Here is a 14,626-nt window from a genome sequence, read left to right on the forward strand (position 1 = left end):
TGGGTTTGTGAGCAATTTGGGTATAGAGTTGAACAGTGTGAAATATGTAACAGATGGTGATGGAAGAGAAATGAAAACCCTAGGAAAACAGTTGCTTTTTCTTAGTTGTCCTAACTGTTCTATAGCATAAAGCAGAATACAGTTACGTAGTACATGGCTGTAGGCAAAGCTAGAGGCTGAATTCTAGCAAATCTCTAGCATGAAGTGTGTCGTGGTTTAAACCCAGTCAGGTAACTTGTTCACTCACTCCCAGTGAGTGGTGCCAAGCTGACAACAATCAAGGTCCGTGTCCGTCTCCCCCCCCCCCGCACCGGGGCTCTCCCCTTCCCCGCTCCCGGAGGAACGGGGAGGAGGATCGAGAGAGTGCAACTCCTACGGGTTGAGACAAGAACAGTCCAGCAACAAATCACCACCGCTACTATCAGCTAATACAATGATAAGGGAAAATAACAAGGGAAGAGAATACGATACCACCGGCCAAGAAAACGAGTTCCACCCGGAAGCTCCTGTCCTTCCGGGTAACTCCCAGTTACCCCCCACCCCGGGCATGACGTGCTGTGGTATGGAATACCTCCCCGGCTAGCCCGGGTCAGGCGCCCCGTCTCTGCTTCCTCACAGCTTCCCCTCCTCCCTGGCAGAGCATGAGCCTCACAGAGTCCTTGGTCAGGGTAAACATCACTTAGCAACAACCGACAACATCGGCTTCACCAACGCTGTTCTCAAACTAGAAGTCAAAACACAGCACTGCACCAGTTAACACAAAGGAAAAAACATGACTGCTACTGCTGAACCCAGGACATTATCCACCCCTTATTCCATACCATTCACGTCGTGCTCAGATCCCACATTTTCAATACACCATCGCTCTCCCACATATATACATCCATATACATACAGACCAAGAGGAAAAAATCATTTTCTTAGTGCATGGACCAATCCCTATAATGCTGCCGAGTCCATTCGGTCCATGATGTTCCAAGTTCATTCTCTGTTGGGATGATGGCTGGAGGGAAGTCAGGGCCAGTCGCTGGTGACCTGGAGACATCTAGTTGATGGGCTATAAAAGCATTACACAGCAGGCAACAGTATACAATTGAGTTCACTGGCTGTTTTCCCATAAAATCAAATCCCCTTGAGGTATACATCGGACTTCCCCATCTTCCCGCATTACCCACCAAGTATATCCAGGTCCCTGAGCAAAAGCAATCCCACGAGTGGGTTTGCCTTTACCTGAAGCAGGAATAACCCAGACTGTCTTCCCCAGCAAATTCTTCATATGCACCACAGGAACTTTGTCCCCCTCTACAATATGTAAAAGTTCTGACTGGGCTGGGCCAGCCCTGTTGGCAGATCCTCTGGTGTTGACCAACCAGGTGGCCTTTGGTAAATGTGTATCCCAATGCTTGAAAGTTCCCCCACCCATCGCTCTCAGTGTAGTTTTTAACAGCCCATTCAGGTCTTTGTTTTATGGGTTTGTGAGCAATTTGGGTATAGAGTTGAACAGTGTGAAATATGTAACAGATGGTGATGGAAGAGAAATGAAAACCCTAGGAAAACAGTTGCTTTTTCTTAGTTGTCCTAACTGTTCTATGGCATAAAGCAGAATACAGTTACGTAGTACATGGCTGTAGGCAAAGCTAGAGGCTGAATTCTAGCAAATCTCTAGCATGAAGTGGAACAAAAGGTTTGAGGATTAAGGCAGGCTAGGCTGTACCCCCAGTATTAATGGTTCTGTAACATACCTGTGCATCACCCGCTTTTACAACTCTGAGTACAGCAAAAGTGATTGAAATTCATGCTTTTCTTTACCTTCCAAAGAGGCCGTTTGCTTTTGTTCCATTCCTTCGGAGCAGAGACCAGCCCCCTCCTGGCTCCATCCTCTTGTCAGGCGGTTGTAAAGAGTGATAAGGTCCTCCCCGAGCTTTCTCTTCTCCAGACTAAACACCCCCAGGCGCTGTTACCTGGGTTTTCTCATCCTCGCGTAGCTTTAGGCGTTCAAGGAATAAACTGCAATGTGAGTGGTTGTTTCTGGAGCAGGGCGCTGCAGCTGGAATCTCAAGGTGTGTAAGTAGGACAACACATGCAGAAAGCCTGTTGGCTTTCATTACACACACACACACGCACCCCCACCCCCCCACCCCCCCCCCCCCCCCGGGCGCCTTTGCAGAAATCCTGGGAAGTAGAATCTAGGTGTGAGAAGTTTGTAAAATGGAAGTAAGCTGTGGGCATGTTAGTTTGTAAAATCGGGGGTGGGGGGGGTGGGGGTGGGGGAGTGGTTCGGGCTGTTTGGGGGTTATTTATGTGTGTGTGCCTGTGGGGGTTGGAATGTATCAAAGCTGTCAGAGAGCATGGGAAGGAGGAACTACAGCAGGCGATTAAGAGTGACCTGTCCCTGACTGGTACTTGGAAGACGTTGGAAGTGGCAAGGAACGAGGACGTCAGAACTGGAAAGAGGATGTCGATAAGAAAATCAGATAGACCTTTCACCTGATGTAACCGCAAGGCAAACGCAGATGTGCTTGGCTAATTGCTTGGAAGCATCTAAATATCGTGTCATCTTTTCAATAAACGATCCAGCTTGCACTCTACCTCTGGGTGCGTGCCTCCATCCTCACGTGTGCCCGTGTGTTCTTCACCCCTTTAGACTGCTGAACTTAACTGCTGCCTGCGAAGGGCAGGCAAAACCTGGTTCTTTGCGACAAGGTCAGCGCGCTTGGGTGGCTTTCTTGAAGTGCTTTGGCTAGTAACGTGGCCCGAGGTTCAACTGCAGTAACGCACTAACCGCAGCACTGTGAAAACATGCTGCTGCAACAATACAATGCGCCTTGCGCCTTGCCGAGGGCACCGGGTGCGCTCATGTGTTCCACCGAGGTAAACGAAGGGTATGAGTAGTAACGGCTCCGGGGCGGAGCGGGCGGCGCTGCTCCAGAGCGCCGCTAGATGGCGCCGTCACACAGCCCCGGCGCGGCACTCGGCGGCGACCGACAGACGGGGCCCGGGACCGCGGGCGGGGGGTTCCGTAGTCCCCGGTGGCGGCGGTCGGACACGGGTGGTGCTGGCTGGGCCGCGGGAGGCAGCCCCGGGCGCGCTGCTTGTGTGCTGCAGGACGAGGGAGAGCTCGTCCTCCTGCATCAGCGAGCGGTGGAATCGCGGGATGGATCCCAGACTGGTTTGTGTCGAAGGGACCTCAAAGCTCATCCAGCTCCAAGCCCTGCCACGGGCGGGGACACCTTCCACTAGAGCAGCTTGCTCCAAGCCCCGTCCAAGCTGGCCTTGAACGCTGCCAGGGATGGGGCAGCCACAGCTTCTCTGGGAGCCCTGGGCCACCTCCTCAGCACCCTCACAGGGAAGAACTTCTGCCTAGGAGCTCATCTAAACCCTCCCTGGACTCTGCATAAGAGAGCAGGAGTAAATTTAGCACTTGTTATTGCTTCTTACTGTCCTTACTCAACGTTCAGTATTACCTCCTGAGGCAGAGAAAGGGGTTACCTTGGCACAGACAGAGCAAAAGGCATCCACGGTGGTACACAGCAGCTTGGCACTACCTGCCCTGCCCTGTCCTGGTTGACCCTGCCTTTAGCAGGAGGGTTGGACTAGAGGATCTGCAGAGGCATCTTCCAACCACAACTATTCTGTGGTATTAACCATGACAGCATCACTGACCACGCCATATTTACAGCTTGTAACTGTTCAGTTTACAGCAGATCTGGCCAGAAACTTTAACAGTAGCAACTAGCACAGCCTTGTAAAAAGGGGACGCAGTTCTCAGCCAGTGGAGATTTCCAAAGCCAACTTTGATTTTACATCTGTAACACGGGCATCATAAAACCTCACAAGGGCACTGCAAGGTGCAAAGGCACTTCAGCGCCTTTGTAATACAGACTGTGATACTGAGCTTGTTAGGTATTTAAACTGACAGCAGAGTACAGATACATCTTCCTGAGCATATGGTCTCCGTTTTCTCACATAACCCTTTAGGAAACAATCTTTAGCAAAAAAGTCACAACCGACCGCATCTCTGTTGAGAAGTGTCACGCCACTTTAGGAGCTGTTTTGTGGATCATCAGAGAGTGCTGCTCCCAGCCGAAATAAAAAAGGTGGGTGAGGGATAACCCCAACACTGTGGGGAAGAAATCAACCAACCAGTGGGGAAAAAAAAATCATTGGGGAGGGGGAAAAACGTGGAGAGGGGGAGATTTGGGGGGCAGAAGGGACAGGGGAGAAAACGGGGGGGGAAGGGGCACGGTCTGTGTGGAAAAAACGCACCAACCAGAAGGGGGTAAAATGTGCGAGGGGGAAGGGGGGAGAAAAAGTGGATAAAATGCATGGATAAAAAACAGATAAAATCCCGCAAAATATAAATGAAATAATAGTAATTAAATAAATGGATAAAAGGAATAAAGAAAAAAGAAACCGCAAAAAATCTTTGGGGGGAAGAAAAACCAGAAAAAAAAAACCCAAACTTAACAATCCCAGAAACCCAACAAAAAACACACCACCCACCAAAAAAAAACAAAACAAAACAAACAAAAAGCACTCACCCGGGGGAAACCCAGCAAAAGAAAAGGAAGGGGAAGGGGGAAAACCCCAAGAACAAAAAAAAGCAACCAAAAAACCCCACCCCGTGGGGTGGGAAATGGCGGGGGGGGGGAGGTGAAGTGTGGAGGGGAGGAGAAAAAGGCAGGAGGAGAAACTGGAAAAAAAGACACACACACCCCTCCCTACCACCACCAACCGGTGGAGAGAAAAAAATGGTAGTGGGGGGGGGAGGGGAAAAAACCCGGGGAGAGGTTAAAAAATGTTGGACAAAAAAATGTGGGAAAAAATACAGGAAAAAAAAGGAACATGGAAAAAATTAAAAACCAAACCCAACCAAATAAAAACTGCACCCAAAGCCCCACCCAAATAATAATTAAAAAAAGGGAGGTGTGTGTGAAGATGGGAGCAGGAGGGGAACTGGAAGGGGGAAAACGTGGGGATAAAATAACCGTGGGGGTAAAAAGAGTGGAACAAAACCCGTGGGGAAAACCCCAGGAAGAAAAAAAAAAAAAAAAAAGGAGAGGTGGTTGACACCGAAATGGATTGCCCTGTTGGTGGCACTGTTGCAGAGAGCGCCGTTTGTGGCTGATGCCCGGCATCATCTCTCTGTCCTGGCACCTTAGGCTTAGCATCAGAGTCTGGACATTCACGCTCAGGGAGCCGGTGTCTCGGTCACTGAATGGTGGTGTCCAGTGAGGCTTGAGAAATGGAGTTTTATGTGAGTTAAGTAAGTGAGGATATCCGTGTTGGTGGCACCCTTCCAGAGGGCTCTCTGTGTAGAACATGCCCAGCTATTTGTTTCTGTCCTAAGACATGAGGCTTAGGAGCAGGGTCTGGCTATTCGCACATAGGGGCCTGCTTTATGGGGTGTCTGAGAGTGCTGCCGTGTGGCCGTACACAGGTGTAGGTTTAAGTGGCTAAGCAAAGGTGGATTGCCATGTTGGTGTCACTGTTGAGGAAGGCACCTTGTTTACGTGATGCCAAGCACCAGCTTTCTGTTTCTTACTGTATTCCGAGCATCGGAATTTGGACGGTCACACTTTGGGCGCTCTTCTGTGGATCATCAGAGAGTGCTGTTCAGTGAGGCTTTCCAGGGATGGGGTTTTAGGTGTGTAAGTAAGTGACGCTATCCATGTTGGGAGCACTGTTCCAGAGGACTCCCTGCGTAGAACATGTCCCGTTACTTGTTTCTGTTCTAACCCATTAGCCTTAGGAGCAGGATCCGGACATTTCCACTTAGGGAGCTTGGTTCTGTGGTGCTTGAGAGCGCACTCTGTAGGCAGCACGCAGATGCACTTCTATGTGGCTAAGCAAGGGTGGTTTGCCATGTCGGTGGCACTGTTCCCAAGGTCTCCGTGTGTAGGTGATGTGCAGCACGAGCTTTCTGTCCTGGCACATCGCGCGTGCATGTTCCAGGCCACCCGTGTGCATTCAGCAGAGGGGCGGAACGCAGATGGTGGTTTTGGTGGCAAACAAGGTCTCTTTGCCGCGTTGGCAGCACCATTCTGCAGGTCTCCCTGTGGAGGTGCTGCTCAGCGACTGCTTTCTGTCCTGGCACTACGTCCTTTGGAACAGCGGCTGCACGTTGGCACTGTGGAGCCGCGCTCCAGGACACCAAAGCGATGCAGCAGAGGATCAGTACGGCAGTGGTGTTTAAGGTGGCAAGGCAAGGGCAAATTACCGTGTTGGGGGCACCTTTCTGGAGGTCCCCACGTGTAGGAATTAAGTTGATATTTCCGTAAGTCCTCATAAAGCCCGCTGGATTATTTTTGGTGGGCTTCAGCTACAGAATGAGCAGTGAGAAGAGTGGGAGCAAGGTGCTCACAAGCGGGCTTTGTTACCCTTAGCAGGCACCAGAAGGTTCCCTGAAGCTGCTGATTGTTCTGGGAGAGTTGAGCTTGGAGAGAGAGGAAGGTGTGCAGGGAGTTGCCTTCATTTTATCGTGTTTTCCTGAGATGAAAAGCATGAGTTGAATTTGGCTTTGCTTTGGGAAGAAAGGAGTTTTGGTTTTGTTGGGGTGCTGGGGTCTACCGATGTCCATGGGCTTCTCCTTGGCTTCTCCTCCGCTTGCTGCCTTGAGCCCTCGCTGTGCTTATGAGGGAGAGTTTAGTGGTTCCTTCTTCCTTGAGGTCTAAGAACAACAGCACGGCAGAGAAAGGAGGTAAGCAGATGCGGAAGGAGATTGCCTGCTGCCCTTAGAGTGCTATGGAGAAAGCAAGTTGTCTCTTTTCTGAAGGTCTTAAAGCTCTGAAGAATTAGTTTGACCTGGCATGACGGGAATGGTATGGAATAAGGGGTGGACACTGTCCTGGTTTTGGCTGGGCTAGAATTGATTCTCTTCCCTGTGGCTGGCGCAGTGCTGTGTTCTGGCTTGGTTCTGGGAAGCACGCTGGTAGCGCACCGATGTTTTAGCTGTCGCTCAGTAGCCCTTCGGCTGAGCAAAGGACTTTGCAGTCTCTCCTGCTCTGCCAGTGAGGAGGGGCACGGGAAGCCATGAGGAAGCAGAGTCAGGACACCTGACCCAAGGCAGCCAGAGGGGTATTCCATAGCAGAGCACGTCATGGCCAGTATAGAAAGTGGGGGGAGTCAGCCGGGAGGCGCAGGTCGCCGCTCGGGTCAGGTTGGTTATCGCTGAGCGCGTGCCGAGCAGTTGCATTGCGCATCAGTGCTGGTTCGTGTTTCTCTTTTCCCTGCCTAGACGTAGAGGAGCAAAGTTTGTTGGAGAGCTGTTCATAGCGATGAGATTTGAGCTTTTGTCTTGGTGCTGCAGGTTTGGTTTTTAACTTGTTGTCGTGATTTTGTTCTTGGGGCTGAGGGACCGGGGAGCGGCCGAGGGGAGCGGCGGGGCTGGGGGAGCGGGGAGGCGCTGCGGGCCCGGCGGGCTCCGGCGATGCTGCAGGTGCGGCTGTGCCGAGGCGGTGGCGGGGCCGGGGCCGGCGGACAGCGCGGGCTGAAGCCGGTCCCGTGCCGGGCGGCGCTCGGGCCGGTGTCGCTCCCCAGGGCGGGCCGACGGGGCCGGGCGTTGCCCGGCGGCCGCTGGAGCGCGAGTGGCCAGTGCGTCCGTTGTCGGGGAGCGCCATGGAGGGCCAGCGGCTGCCCGCTGCTCTCAACCCCAGCCATTTCCCGGCCAAGCTCTGGGAGCTGGTGAACAGCCCGCGCTGCGGCTCCGTGCGCTGGGATGCCCGCGGCGAGGGGCTGCTCATCGACCAGCGGCTCTTCGAGCGAGAGCTGCTGGGCGCGGAGGCGGCCGGCGACGGGGCGGCGCTGGACGGCGAGGTCTTTAAGACCAGGAACTTCGCCAGCTTCATCCGCCAGCTGAACCTCTATGGGTTCCGCAAGCTGGGGCCGGGGCCCGGGCCCCTGCAGGACCCGGCGGGGGGCGATGGCGGCAGCTCCGCCGGGGCTCTGCTCCATTTCTACAGCCCCCATTTCCGCCGCGACCGCCCCGAGCTCCTCGTAAACCTCAAGCGCCTGACGAGGGCCAACAAGGCGAAGCTGGCGGCCGGCCTGGAGCTGCCCAGCCGCCCGGCACAGCGCTCCCAGCTCCCGCCCTCGACGCTCGGCGAGGCTGCCAGGCCCGGTGAGCTGGGGTGGCCCCGGGCTGCGGGGCCCCGAGAAGCACTGGGTGCTGCGGGGTTTCTAGATCGGCACCCCCGCAGGCAGCAGGCTTGCCTGACCTTGCTGGCGGCCGCTCAGCTCCGCCGCTGCGGGAAAGCCGTTGTTGTTCATGCAGGGAGATGGGCTGCCGGCAGGCACGGGGAGCGAGGTTCGCGTGTGGTTCCGTCTGCCCCTCGGCTGCAAGACAGCCTCCGTCGGGGGCTGCAGTAACAACACCCTCACCCTGGCTCTGTGGAGCTGGCACAGCCCTACCAGATGGACGTTCCTTCTCCTTGAAGGGTTGCTCCATAAGCTGTCGTTAAATCTGTGTGAAGCGATGGGTAACCGTGTGAGGGCAAGTACCATTTCATGAAACCGTAACTGACCGAGAGAGGAAACCAGGGAAGATGAAAGGGAATATCTTGGAAGTAACAAAACGGCAAAGTCTGAGCTTTTTTACACTCAACCGGTTGAGCTACCTGGAAAAAAGCTGGCTTTGGTTTTGTTTTCCTTGACAAACTGAAGGACTTGTGATCAAGTGCTCTCAGAGTCACGTTTAGGATTTGGACATTGCCCCTGCCTTGGCTGCCCCTGTGCTGTCCGCACTGGAGTTCGGTAGAGCCCCGCTTCACCCTTCCCCCTTTATTTTACCTTACTGCCTGATGTAACGCGCTGCACTTCCTAAACGGCTTGTGCCGGTTTGGTCAGCTCCTGCGCATTTTGATTTCTAATAGCGCATTTCTAAGTAGGGATCACTTGCTCCTGAGGGTTTCAGGAGACTGAATGCTCCAGAGATGGCTGTGTGTTGGCACAGCACTGGTGTTCCTGTGTGTTCAGGTGGTAGTGCTGCAGCAGTTACTGTATGTTTAGGTGTAAGAATAGAGTCTGTTTCTGGATGAAGAATATCGGAGCAAAGGTGGTCTTCCCAGGGAACGTTGTGGAGCCTTGGCTCCTCATCCTGCCTTTCAGGGCCAGTGAAAACTCCTTCCCTTAGTCCTTGTTTCCCTTTGTTTTGCAGGACTGGTGACTGCAGGAGAGGCTCCTCAACCTTGTCATCCAGACAGCTGCTTTCCGCCCTCCAGCACAGCCGCCTCATGCCAGGAGCCCCCTGCTTTCCAGGCAGCGACTTCCCAGCAGCCTCCGGTCCCTTCCAGACCATGGCAGGGTTCTGTTGCGTGGCTGCCATGGCACGGGGCTCTCCCAGCTTTCCCAGGCCAGGGGGCTCCCTTTCCCGTCCTCCACAAGTGTTGCACGGAGGTCACGTACACTCTCCAGACCGTGTGCTCACTTCTGCCGCTTCAGCGAGGGGCTCCAGCCGGTGCTGCCCTTCCAGAACGGGGCAGCTGCGCGTCTCCAGGGCAGTGCTTGCAAGGCCGGGATCCAACGGGTACGGCAAAAGTTCTCCGCTTGCTGCTCGAGAAGTTCCTGCCAAGCGATGCATGAAATGTTTTCCGCCAGTGCTCTGTCACTGCGTGTGTATCTGACGCGTGTGCTCGCAAAGAGATGTGTGTTCCCTGTCCGTATACTTGCAACCAGCCTGTGACAGAATGTGCTTTAGCCGCTCATTTCTTCTGGTTCTGATGAGATGAACTGTATCAGAGACAGGAGAGCTTAGAAATGCCTTCTCTGCAATGAGCAGGGAAGGACAAAAGCGTGTGGGTGAAGCAGGTGTGTGTGGAATCTTGATTCAGCTGGAGCACTTGAAGTATTACAAAAGAATTGGCCCCTTTGCCAGCCGAGCCCATCAGTGGGATTTCCACAGGTGCAGTTTTTCTTGCTGTTAGATCAGGCACTGCTGCAGCTGGCAAAAAAAAACCAAGAAAAGGTGGTGTGAGTGCAAACCGTTCTTTCTGAGCACCCTTCTGCACTTCAGACCCGGTCAGAATCGCTCACCAGTCTGGGCTGCTACACGGTTGCCTGTGTTCTCGTCCCCTTGATGTACAGGCATTACAGCGCGTTTGATTCACGAGCTGCTTTCACTATAAGCTCTACTAAGTGCAAGAGTTGTGCAATTTCTACTTTACTCGTAGCTTTTTATAGCCTATGGTGAGGACGTTACGTTTTACACCTGCCTCCTGTTTCACAAGCGCTTTTTCCCTTTGGGTTCTTCCTTTTCTTCTCTTAGAAACTAGGCTCTTTGTACTACATGTTTGTTTCCTTAGGATCACTCCAGCAGGTTACAGCCAATCTCTCCTTTGCTCTCTCGCCCTGTTTTTACAGTAGCCCTTTAGGTTTCTTTGGTGGTTTTCTTGCCTTTGTCAACATCCTTTGGCGTTCCCAGGGAGGGAAGCCCAGGTATCATTCGATTTTTGGCACAATCCAGAACTGTAATATGTTTGCAGGTCACAGGGTGTTCTTCTGAAAGATGTCCAGATTTCATCCTAAGGTTGCTCAGAACGAGCTTTTGAGGTAACAGGAGTCAGACACGTGTCTCGTGCTGCTGTGGAAGGATGTCCACGAGCTCGCTCCCTGTTGTTTAGCTCTTGTGTTTGTTGCTCCAAAATGGACAAAAGTTCCTCTGATCACGTGGCCGCCTCAAGTCACACTTGTACCATTTAATTACTGTGAACATTGGCCTAGATTTGATTTCATGGGGGATTTCTCTCTCGCCCAGAAGGACTGCAGATTTTAAAGATTCTCTGTCCTGCCAGTAGTGCCTTTCCTTGTAAGTTCTCTCTGCGTGGCACCAAAACCTGAGACCCGCAGAAACTGCTTCATCTACAGAGCTGCTTTTTGGAATAAGATCCCATTTTCATTCCAGTGTGTGTGCGTGAACATGCATGCCCTTCCTGTCTGAATCCCCTTTCTGTGGCGTGTTGTGTTGAGACAGTCAAGCAGCCAAATCAAAAAAAAGGTGATATTAAGATAGAGAGGAGTGAATATGAAGATTCCGTGTGTGTTGGTTAATTCTGCAATGCGTATGTTGGATCTGTGTCTACATACTTTAGAAGAAATATGTTTTAAGGTGGAGAACTCAGTCTTACAATCGGCGGGGAGGTCATAATCCATTTCAGGGAGTTGGCTTACAGAGCGGTTACTGCAGTGTTTAATGCAAGTAAGCAACAGAACTGTACACCCTGGGCACCAGTTCTGGCAGTCTGATCCCTGAGTTTGAATTTTGCAGGCACCCCGCAGTGTTCACCCCCTGCCCAGGGAGGTCTTCTGACTGTCAGCGCCAGTGCTGCTGCTGCGGCGTCCACCGACTTCGTCTTTGTGCAGGTGAGTGCAGCGCACAGAGAGCAGGGGGAAGGGAGGAGACCCCATGCATGGACCGCAGGGTTCTGGGTTCTTGCGGCAGGAAGGAGAGAAGTTTGGGACTGGATCTGCTTTCGAAAGGGAAAGTAACGTGGTTTGCCAATGGCCATTTGAAAGCACCGCTTTGAAACACGAAAGGGGCAGTGCTGTAATGCAGGTGAGGTTTCAGGGCAGCGGGATTGCGGGTGTCCTCATCGGCAGAGTGTTCTTTTCCTCGAAAAGTGTTATGTTTGACTTCACCATAATTCGCTTTAGTTCACGAGTCTCCGTTTATCTTTGAAGAAAGTCCTTGCCTGCACAAAATGGGATTCTTTAATGTTATGATACTGGGAATCAGCTCCACTTCTGTGTCCCAGACAACTTGTGGCAGTCCTGAGTTTCATTGGATGCGTGAGAAGAACCAAGTTGACTTTTGGAGTTGGCCCCAGCTCAGAGCTATCCTATCCTATCCTATCCTATCCTATCCTATCCTATCCTATCCTATCCTATCCTATCCTATCCTATCCTATCACTGGAGAGCTCCAGTGCTACCTGTCAATGCTTTCTAGAATTCTGGTGGAAACTGCACCTTATTGGGTGGCCTGGCTTATGAAATAGTAAAAGAACCTCAGTAAAAATGCCAGGGCTTCCTTTCGCATTCCAGCAGCTTGGAGATACTTTTTTCCTCAGAGGGAATAAGCAAAGCAAGCTCTGCTGGTGTGTGCTGAAAAAGGGTTGACCTGCACAGTCCTCAGAAGCAGTAAAGCCATCAGCCCTGACTCAAAACGGTTGTGATTTTTTGATCTGGAAATTCCCTGTGTTTTGTTTCTCGCAGAGTCCTGAATTGCAGCCACCTTCTGCAGCTGAATGCCTGCCTTCTGATGGGGCACATCATGCATTGGAGGACGAGAAGTTGCCGGAATTAAGCTACGAAGATGTCTTTCAGTTTCTCGAGGAGATGTATGCATCGCAGAGCGCTGATGTAGTGACACCGGAGCCTGCAGAAAGCTGGGATGGAGAGCTGTTGGAAAGCTACATCAATGCGGCCATAGAAAGCGCTGCTGCTGCTGAAACAGCACAAGACTCTGTGAGCACACAGGGAGCCCCTGAAGAACAGCTGGATCAAAACCCAGCTCAGTCATCTGAAATGTTTGCTGTGGATGAGCTGTTCAGTGCAGAGCAAGTAAGTGCTAAATGGAGGTAAAACTCCCCAGGAAACTATTGAGTGGTCTTTGGGTTTATTTCATTTGTTGGTGTGTTTATTTAAAGGAGAATGAGAGTGTTAAATGTGGATCTGCGAGGGAAGAGAGAGAGCTCACTTCAGGAAGCGAGGCAGTGAAGAAAGCTGCGGAAGAGCCAGGGTCCTCTGCAAAACCTCCGTGCAGGAAGAGAAGACACAGCTCACAGCAGGGTAAGTCCCTGCTAAGAGAGCCTGCCTTTTTTAGAGGTGGCCAAGACAGCTGCTCTGAAACTCTTGCGGCAAGGGGAGATCACAAGAGCTGAGTTATTGTCTGCAGTGTTAAGTACCTCACTGGGCCTTCAGTTCAACTCTTGCACTCGTAGGAGCTCTCGGCGTACTTGCCGACACGCTTCTATACGTAAGCTGGTGGTGAGGACTCCTAGGTGGACCAGGGAATAAATTCTCTCAGTCAATAAACGCTGAAGTTGTGGGAGTTGTGTCAGAGCCCTGCATGTCACAGTACACAGCAGTGAGATGCAGGCTGTGGGTATGTTTGCTGGAGGGTGAGAGTGCCACAAAGGGAACTCCGACTAATGAGGTGACTGTTGACGTAAGAGGGGAAAACCCCACCACGCTGCCCAAGTGAGTGCCCGAGCGCAACCTTTGTGGCTCAGATCACTAAATAAATGTCACAGCAGCCTGCTGATACGTGTGCTGCAACACAGGAGAAAAACACGCTCAGATTTTCAAGTCGCAGGCCGCCTTTGGCCAGATTGGACTGTCCCTGATGGCAGCAGAGGTGCTGTGCGTGCTGCCAGCTGAGCCGTAGGCAAAGCCTGCCACTTCCTCGGTGGTGTTTGCTTCCTAGATCCCCAGGAGCCGGAAGGTGGAGCCTGTAAGCGGGGCTGCTTCTGGAGGAAGACGGCGGAGTGAGGAGCGTGTGAACCCGTGGAGCGGCTGGCGGCTGGTTCCCTCCTGCGAGTCCGGCAGCAGCGCTCGGCACAGAGCTGGAGCCTGGGTTCAGGGTCAAACCTCTTCTGTTCTGTTTCCTAACTCTTATGTCCTTGATAGCTCTATTCCTCAATTTATGTGTTATTTCTAGCTTTATTCCTAAATCTGTATGTTATTTATAGCGTTATTTATAACTTAATAAGTTATTTATAGCTTTAGTCATAAATTTATATCTTATTTATAGCTTTAGTCATAGATTTGAATCTTATTTCTAGCTTTATTCCTAAATGTGTATGTTATTTAGAGCGTTATTTATAAATTAATCTTTTATTTATAGCTTTAGTCATAAATTTATATCTTATTTATAGCTTTAGTCATAGATTTGTAGCTTATTTATTGCTTTAGTCATAAATTTTTACCTTTATTTATAGCTTTAGTCATAGATTTGAATCTTATTTCTAGCTTTATTCCTAAATTTGTATGTTATTTATAGCGTTATTTATAAATTAATATGTTATTTATAGCTTTAGTCATAAATTTATATCTAATTTATAGCTTTAGTTATAAATTTGTATATTATTTATAGCTTTAGTCATAGATTTGAATCTCATTTATAGCTTTATTCATAGTTTTGAATCTTATTTGTAGCTTTAGTCATATATTTATATCTTATTTATAGCTTCAGTCATAGATTTGAATCTTATTTCTAGCTTTATTCCTAAATTTGTATGTTATTTATAGCGTTATTTATAAATTAATATGTAATTTATAGCTTTATTCCTAAATTTATATCTCATTTATAGCTTTATTCATAGTTTTGAATCTTATTTGTAGCTTTAGTCATAGATTTGTATCTTATTTATAGCTTTAGTCATAAATTTATATCTTATTTATAGCTTTAGTCATAGATTTGAATCTTATTTATAGCTTTATTCCTAAACCTGTGTTATTTATAGCGTTATTTATAAATTAATCTTTTATTTATAGCTTTAGTCTTAAATTTGTATCTTATTTATAGCTTTAGTCATACATTTGAATCTTATTTCTAGCTTTATTCCTAAATTTGTATGTTATTTATAGCGTTATTTATAAATTGATATGTTATTTCTAGCTTTATTCCTAAAT

General features: G+C 50.2%; 1 protein-coding gene across 1 annotated transcript; it reads left to right on the top strand.

The window, feature by feature from the left end:
* Nucleotides 1-7,617: 7,617 nt before the first annotated feature.
* LOC133275230 (heat shock factor protein 5-like) lies at nt 7,618-13,483 on the top strand. Its single transcript, XM_061465077.1, has 7 exons — nt 7,618-8,119; nt 9,155-9,534; nt 10,898-10,900; nt 11,272-11,355; nt 12,206-12,553; nt 12,640-12,781; nt 13,419-13,483. Exons 1-7 carry the CDS (start codon nt 7,618-7,620, stop codon nt 13,481-13,483), a joined length of 1,524 nt encoding a protein of 507 aa, XP_061321061.1.
* The last annotated feature ends 1,143 nt before the right edge of the window (nt 13,484-14,626 follow it).

This window comes from Pezoporus flaviventris, unplaced genomic scaffold (assembly GCF_033815535.1).
Source record: "Pezoporus flaviventris isolate CSIRO_AGI_PZ_B2104156 unplaced genomic scaffold, CSIRO_AGI_Pfla_v1 ptg000037l, whole genome shotgun sequence".
In the NCBI taxonomy this organism is placed as follows: Eukaryota; Metazoa; Chordata; class Aves; order Psittaciformes; family Psittacidae; genus Pezoporus; species Pezoporus flaviventris.

Excerpts from the sequence above, each read along its gene's own strand:
- LOC133275230 (XM_061465077.1), top strand. The coding sequence starts at position 7,618 with ATGGAGGGCCAGCGGCTGCCCGCTGCTCTCAACCCCAGCCATTTCCCG. Across the intron at positions 8,120-9,154 it reads CGGCGAGGCTGCCAGGCCCG|GACTGGTGACTGCAGGAGAG; the intron begins GTGAGCTGGGGT and ends TTTGTTTTGCAG. Across the intron at positions 12,782-13,418 it reads AAGACACAGCTCACAGCAGG|ATCCCCAGGAGCCGGAAGGT; the intron begins GTAAGTCCCTGC and ends TTTGCTTCCTAG.